The sequence below is a fragment of the Juglans microcarpa x Juglans regia genome, chromosome 7S (genome assembly GCF_004785595.1).
Source record: "Juglans microcarpa x Juglans regia isolate MS1-56 chromosome 7S, Jm3101_v1.0, whole genome shotgun sequence".
NCBI classification, from domain to species: domain Eukaryota; kingdom Viridiplantae; phylum Streptophyta; class Magnoliopsida; order Fagales; family Juglandaceae; genus Juglans; species Juglans microcarpa x Juglans regia.
This window is the reverse complement of record NC_054607.1, coordinates 2270769-2279241: the sequence shown is the minus strand read 5'-3', so window position 1 is coordinate 2279241 and position 8473 is coordinate 2270769. Positions and strand designations below refer to the sequence as shown.

General features: G+C 38.3%; 1 protein-coding gene across 1 annotated transcript; it reads right to left on the bottom strand.

Moving 5' to 3' along the window:
• Positions 1 to 214: 214 nt before the first annotated feature.
• Positions 215 to 2943, bottom strand: LOC121240222 (squamosa promoter-binding-like protein 8). Its single transcript, XM_041137618.1, has 4 exons — positions 2675 to 2943; positions 1874 to 2554; positions 1152 to 1315; positions 215 to 852 (listed from the first exon to the last, which is right to left on the bottom strand). Exons 2-4 carry the CDS (start codon positions 2506 to 2508, stop codon positions 701 to 703), a joined length of 951 nt encoding a protein of 316 aa, XP_040993552.1. The 5' UTR covers positions 2509 to 2554; positions 2675 to 2943; the 3' UTR covers positions 215 to 700.
• Between the last annotated feature and the right edge of the window lie 5530 nt (positions 2944 to 8473).

Here is an 8473-nt window from a genome sequence, read left to right as displayed (position 1 = left end):
GAGAGAGAGAGAGAGAGAGAGAGAGAGAGAGAGAGAGGGTGATTAGATTTATGGGCCATCGAGCTGATTGATTTCTGTATAATATAAGTTTGTTCAGTATGTACATGCAATTAAACGGCGTGCTAGCTAGCTAGCTTACCAAAGGGGACAGCTTCGGGACGTCTTGACCAACCAATTTCCTTCGCCATTAATCCCAGAAAAATTTCTTGCTGCATGCATGCATGGCAAGTTTTTACGTTTTTATATATATATATATATATATATATATATATATTGCGTTCTCGATCGCCCGGCCGGAAAATACACAGTACGTACCACAAAACACTGAATTATATTATGAGTTATCAGTTACCCAAAATAAGGAAAGTCAAAACCTGCAGCCACAACTCCATCGATCTGCAACCAAACAGACACTATTATGGGAAAGTTTCAGTCTTCCGTCCACAGTTTCCCTAGGTAATGAAAAATAAAAAGTACAAAAACAACTTGGGAACCTGGTATTTTCCATGCATGGAGGATATAACATTAGATGCTCCATATATATATAGGATCGATGTTACAAACACCAATCTTGACTAAGCACCGAAATTCAGTGGGAAAACATGCATGAAAAGTAATCCAGAAAAAGAAAGGTAAATTAAACAAGCCGTGATCAATGTATTATTGCTGATAATCTAATCCCCCTTCCATTTCGACACAGTCACCCACTTGAGAATAAAAGCGAGCTTGACGATGCCCAAGAAGCCGTAGCTTGATAAGGTCGCTGCCTGAAGCAATCCAACGACATTCTTGGAGGCGACAAGGTCACGGTTACCGACGACAATGAGTGAGCTCCGGAGTCAGGCGGTGATCCTATGAGAGGAAAAGAACAAAAATCAATCCAAGAAAACCAAATCCTCCAGCTGCTCAAGATAAATTCCATTTTATTGTTCTTTTAAGCTCCACCAATTAGTTGCTGATCATACATTCTAGCAATTGCTTAAGAACATATAACGATCACAATAGATACGTTGCAATAACGGGTGTTTTCCTAATTTCGAAACTGTAAATAATTCACACATTAATTCATTATTTCTTTGTACGTTTTTTAACATATAGAGTTCTAGGTTTGAGTCATCTGATGCAATTTCAGGTGAATATGAGAGACTTACTCGTCAGATATTTATCAGAGGACGAATTCTTTTGAGCCTTTTCGGGTTGGCATGTCTGATTTTCTTGGTTTTGTTGCTGAATTTTCCGCCGGCGACGATTGTGGTCGGCCAGTCTCTTCCGGCAGCTGCGTTTTCCGTTATCGAACTCCAAGAGAAGATGGAATCTGTGAAAATTTGCATGAAACAGTCATCAAGCATTCGTTAACGAATAATGCAGTGATTGAAAAACAAAGAGATAACGTCGCTGCTATTAGTAAGATGTGAAATTTTACGGACATAAATGCCGTCGGGATCTCCTCATGTACTTAAGCCCCAATCATTGGGCAATTAGAAGCACAACTTCCAGGGCCATTTACGCCCTTACGTTGGCGTTTCAGCTATCTTTGGGATTGAGCCGACAAATTAATGATTACTCTAGTTGTACATTTCCGTTCTGATGCGAGTGAAAATACGAATGCATGATGATGGTCTTTCCGTCAATTCACAGTCAAATAGAAGGCATTTTTTTAACGCTTTAATTAGACAGACAAAACCCAAGGGGTATATTTATCAAAAAAAAAAAAAAACCGAAGGGTATTCTCGTCATGCAAAGTCTGCATTAGAAAAAAGACTGAAGAAGAAGGAAGCTCAAAAGCTATTATGAAGACGACGATGATGGTGATTCGAGGGTGGTGAAATATGGCAATATATATGAAGGGTGAATTCCGTCAAATCGACACAACCTGCTACACTGCTGGCAGAATCGCTGAGTCAACCCGGCGGTGATGACGGTTGAGGCCTTGGAGTGGTACTCGCAGACCTTGTGACGACGGTGGTAGTGCTTGGCTTGGCTCAGATCGGCATTGCACCCCTCGGCCTGGCACCGGGGTGAGTTGGTGGGACCGGACTCGGCCTGTCTGGTCCTGCGGTAGACCCGGTTCACGAACTCGTCCTCCGCGGAGGAGAAGTACGTACGGCCACCAAGGTTTAGGCCGAGTCTGGAGACGAAGTCCAAGGGTGGCCGAGAGACCTCTTCGCTCTCGGGGACGACCATGTACCGGCCGCCTCCTCTGGTTCCGGTGGGGACGGGGAGAGGATCGAGGGAGAGAAGCTGGGTAGGTGGGTAGTGCGACGCGCTGGGTGGGTAGGCCCGTGGGTCGAAGAGGGAGTGGTGGGGCTGGGGATGTGTTTGGGTCTGTTGCGGGATGAAGGGAGAGAACGCGGTGGTTGTGGGTTGAGGGACGTTAAAACTGTTGTCTTGGAATGCTTGGGTGTAGTGGTCGAAGATTTGAGGAGTTTGGTCCGAATCAGAGGCTGGTTCTTGCTCTGCCGAAAGCATGATTGTGCTGGCCGGATTGCCCCATTCATACTCCAGCATTTTGCAGTCAAACAGTCTCTTCGTCCGGCTGGCTAGCACGTTGTTTCTGCGCACAGTAAGAACGAGTTGAGAGAGAGATCGAGAAATTAATGGACTGGGCAAAGAGAGCTGGAGCCTCTTTTTGGAGTGGATGTGTGGGTTGGATTCTATCAACAATAGAACTCACCTTCCGAAAGAAGTTAAGAGTGTGGAACTCAGTGATCAGTGAGAGGATTGAGATCTTCGAAAGTCTGAAGTTGCCATTTGCACAATCTATTCCTTACCATGCATTAATATACGATGGCGTGAACATCAAGTTTCGTTCCTTTATTTTCTCCCCCTTTCTCTTTGATAAAGGCTTTCCCAAGTACTCCCTCTTAAAAAGCAGACCCTTTTGACCATTCAGCTATGTTTTTCTTTCTATAGCTAGCTAGACTCAGGCCGCTTGTTGCACAGAGAGCGAGAGAAAGGTGGGATTAGTAGTAAAGGAAGGGGGTAGGGGTTGTTTTGTTACGTAATTACTGATTTACCCCAGAGAAGGTTACACAATTGCTTGGAAAGTCACTGCAGTGAAATTCTGTGTAACAGTAGTACGTAGGGACGAGGGTCCCTACAGCTGCTTCCTAAGTCCAACTAGTTAGGAATGCAGACTTTTGAGTACTGTTCTCATGTTTGCGGTTCCTCAAATGCATTGCCACGTGGTGAGTTACATATTAATGTCTGGTCCCGCCATAGATCTGTTTCTGCCTTTGTAGTTACTCGTCATTCATGGATTTATGCATATAAAGAAGAAAACCTTTACAAGAAAGATTTTTCACACGGCTCGAAGAGATATATAATTTGTTTTCACTTATAAAGAATACATTAATAGACTAAATTTGAATATTGAGATAATTTCAAATATTCTATAATTAATAATTGTAAATAGTTTATAAATAGTAGTAAATTTTAGGGTTAATTACACTTTACCTCCTCTAACTATCGCTCAATTCACAATGTTTCTGCCGAAACTATTGATTGTATCAAAGTAGACTATTTTACTTTCAAAACGTCTCAATCTCCCATTTTGTCTATAACGAGCATTAAATCAAATGGAAGACTCACCCACGTACTTCTTACATGCTAATCCTTCAATGCAAATACAAAATCACCCTTAACTCCATCTACTTCCATTTTTTCAAACTGAACTTCATATCCGAAAATCTCCAAATTCCAAGGCCAAACTACTCGAGACAGGTCAAACTTATTCGAGAAATTCGATTGAGATTTCAGGTTCCCAGTAATTGTCTCAAGGATAGTGTAACACCCCAATGGAAGGCCCAAACCACATGGCCTATACTCCAAAAAGACTAGTCAATGATACAATTGGAGCTCCACTAGAACCTTATAAAGAGCAAGAACTTCTCATTCCCAAGCAATGTGGGATCCCATACACCACCTACCCTTATCCATATCATATGGGGTATCACAATCTACCCCCCTTAAATTCCCGACGTCCTCGTCGGGCCTGTCCATTGTAGGTGGCACGGCTCAAGTCCCACATTTCTGGTTGGGATAGGCTCTGATACCATTTGTAACGCCCCAATAGAAGGCCCAAACCACATGGCCTATACTCCAAAAGGACTAGTCAATGATACAATTGAAACCCTATTGGAACCTTATAAAGAGCAAGAACTTCTCATTCCCAAGCAATGTGAGATCCCATACACCATATACCCTTATCCATATCATATGGGGGCATCACAATCTACCCCTCTTAAATACCCGACGTCCTCGTCGGGCCTGTCCATTGTAGGTGGCACGGCTCAAGTCCCACATTTCTGGTTGGGATAGGCTTTGATACCATTTGTAACGCCCCAATGGAAGGCCCAAACCACATGACCTATACTCCAAAAGGACTAGTCAATGATACAATTGGAGCTCTACTAGAACCTTATAAAGAGCAAGAACTTCTCCTTCCCAAGCAATGTGGGATCCCATACACCACCTACCCTTATCCATATCATATGGGGTATCACAGATAGAGCTCTACTGCGTGTGTATATATAAGAAATATTTTAACTACGAGAGATTCACATGATAAAAATAAACTTACAAATTGACATGACTTAATGTGATATTTAGATTATAAAATAGATTTAACATATCATATGAAATTATGTTAATAATTTATGAGTTTAATTTTGTAATATCTTTTTATAACTATAACACTTTAGATATATATATATATATATATTTATAGGGTACTTGGATCGTTCAAATTTCGTAGCCACTTAAGTATTTTTATTCATGGATACAATGGTGTGAACTTTTATCATGTTTCTCGACAGTAAATTAGGTGCAAAAGTGTATTTTTCTTTTTTAAATCTATGCAAATTAACTAAGATATGACTCCTAAATGTGGTAACAAAGCATTAGTCAAATTATATTATGTACCAATATTAAATTAGTTATCTTTGTGACGACCATTTTCTTAATATTTAAACCAAATAAGAAAACCCAAAATCGAAACATTCAAATTTTTCATTGAGTTACTCTGATATCTTCTTTGATCATTATCATATATAAATTTGGATTAACCCATGCATCAGTTTTTGCTCAAATGGTTGACTCAAACTCTAATAAAAAAGCTCCATATCTGCCACAATTACAAGACTTAGGGTGTGTTTAGCTGTTAAACCCAACTTAACTCATCTCAAACCAATCATTGATGACCAAACTCACTACTTTTTCAAATTTTCATCTCAACATATTTCATAAATTTCAACCTAAAAAGTTAAATCCATATCAACCTAACAAATTTAAACACATCTTAATGAAACTCACAAAATACTACTATTCACAACTCAATTCAACTCAATTCATTTTAACATCTAAATGCAGTTTTAAAGAAAAAAAACAAAAAACAAAAAAGGAAGAAAAATTACATCACAAACCTTAACTACTACCGGCCTCCACCAAACTTTATAAAGTTAAACTATACAAGCAATTTTTTCTTGTTAATTGATTGAGTCAATTGTCAATGAGTACTCTAGGTCAAGTCTCATCATGGAAACTCCTTAAATTGAGTAGAATGAGTACTCTAGGTCAAGTCTCATCATGGAAACTCCTTAAATTGAGTAGAAGTACTTGGCATGATTGGCTTAGTTGATACTTAATTATGTCCAATTTTTCAATAATTTTACATTATTATGCATGTACCCATCTAAGTCAACAGTATATAAACAGTACTATAAAAACTTTAATTTCCATATTTCTATTACATGCAAAGTTCCTACACGTGAGAATCTGTCTTATCCTTTTCAACAGCAACCAAATTGCCAGACACCATTGTCACCCCCATGACTATCGTGAATGTTAGGTCCCCCTTATGGTTACCATCCAACAACTCGTTGGAATTGCACCATCAGCCATCAGGAGAGGGTTTATATCTTTCTATCTTCCCGGCCAGCAGGTTGGTGACAGTTTGTCTGTCTTCCTTCCCAGTTATTTTCGTTCTCCTTTTTGTGACTTTAAACTTGAATGATCTTTCTCATTTAATCCTATTTTAGGATCTCTGTAATATTATATAGTAGCCAAAAGGCACATGCACCCAGCAGTTTATTCCACTTTCTCCGCAAGAGAATGTTCGGATGTACGTAAGATTGTATGGACTTTTGCGAAAACGGTGGGAGTGAGACACAAAATATGTTGATATATTATTGAATTGAATGAGTTTTTGAAACATGTTTTTATTGGGGTTTGAAAAAATAGTACCGGGACTTAATTTGTTGAATGAATGCGTCATGTTTTTCACACATATAGATTGAAACACGACTCTCCCTTCTAATTTTTGTATAAGGTGCAAACAACTGCAAGTTTGTTTAATGTGAGCCATCAGATCATCTGTTTAATTTGAAATAAAAGAGCTTTACATTCTAATCATTATAAGAAAATTGTTTATTTGTGCACAGATATTTTCTGTGAAAATGACTATTTTTTATTAAAATGAGTCTGCTTTTATTACAAATAGTCATTATCGTCACAAATAATCTGTCACAAATGCTCATTTTTCTTGTAGTAAATACTCTACATCAATCCATATTTTATTTTGTAAGATATTTTTATAGACCAAATATTTCTCGTAGTAGCATAAATTTCTAACATGCTTTTGACATTTAAACTGATACAAGTCGATGAATCATCATTTCTATGACAATTGAACACCGAGAAGAGACGCTACCAAGTCTTGTATATAGCTTCCTTCTTGCAAGCTCCAGCTAGGAACCTCAATTATGGAAAAAAAAAAAAAAAACAATAATAAATGATAGTGAAAGAGGGTAAATCAAAGAGGAGAACTATGAAGGGAAGTTTCTCATTAGAACAGCCAAACCACTTAGAATTTGCTTTTAGGGTACCACAAAATGCCAGGAAGGTGATGTGATATATATTGTTCAGTCGCCGCGAAACTTCCACGTTTCTGGAAAAAAGTACAAAACTAGATGGCCCCTCCACATGACAGAAAAGTTTTCCGCTACATGAATTGAGTAGGGAGTAAAAAAGGATAGCTAGCGAAAAACGTGACATATTCTATATTTTCATCAAAATTCTATCACTCTTTGCTCATATTGTGGCATTACCCATCAACTATCGGGCCAACTCTTGTTTTGCAAAGTATCAAGTTTAAATAGGGACGTCAAATCGTGTTAACGGGTTGTGTTCGTATCGTGTCAAGACATGTATATTATACTATATGAGTCAATCCTAACCCGACCCGTTAAGCTTATCGTGTCAAAATTTCAAACCTTAACACGACCCATTAACATAACGGGTCTTGTCATGTCAACCCGTTTTAATCCATTTATATAAATAGGTTGAAGAGACCCGATATTAATCCGTTTGAACTAGTTAAGTTTAGCATAATTTTATATAAATGTTAAAATCATAATACCTATAAAAAATATATAAAACTAACTACAAGTCCAAAATTACGATTCAAACAATAAAAATATTTAAATTAAAATCTCAACAATTTTATTTTTAGGTATAAGGGTATAATTGTAACTTTAACTTTCTGGGTCAAAACGGGTTAACCCGTTAAGCAATCGTGTCTTAACGGGTCAACCCGTTTTGACGGCCCGAACCCTTTAAGACTAAACCTTAACCCGCTTTTATCGTGTCGTATTAGTGTTGAGTTAACGGATTGTGTCACATATTGTCCCCACTAAGTTTAAAGATAGATGGTTAATGCCACATCATCGTAATGGGGTGGAAGTGAGATGAGAATGCAGGATAAGACAACCTCCAAAGGTAAAAGAAACCAGCCGAAAGCTGTTATTCATGGTTGTAAAATCAAACATAGTAGACAACCACCACCAAATCTAGTGAACAAAACAAAGAAGAAAGCAGCTGCCAAAAGCTATCATTCGCGGTTGTAGAATAATATGTCAAACAAACATAGGAGACAGCCTCCACCAAGTTTGGTGAACAAAACGAAAAGGGAAACAAGTCAAAAGCTACCACTCATGCCTGTAGAATTATATACCATACTTTTAGGAGACTAACACCACCAAATTTAAACGTGGAAACAGGTCCCATATAATATGCTATGGGACACTTACCAGAGAGTTATTCACAATGGTGTCTGCACATGTTTACATTGTCAGTAATGCAAAGTGACACAGTGATCACTGAGAACCGCATGTTCACAAAAAAACAAAAAAAACAAAAACAAAAAGTGGAAGTTTAAATTAGGATCGAAAACTATAAGCATAACCACAAAGATTAAGATGTCAAAAACATAAGCAACTTCTAGGTTTGGTATCATATAACTTGTTCTTATATGGGGTTAAATGCTGCAGATGGCCGGAACCCAGGGCCATGAGCAGCAGATCATATTAGGGAAAAATGTTGCAGAACTAGATTATATGTTAATCATAACAGTTGCGAGAACGCTAGAATCGTGAGCTAGAAGGAAAAGATATGAAAGTTTCATCGTTTCTGCTCA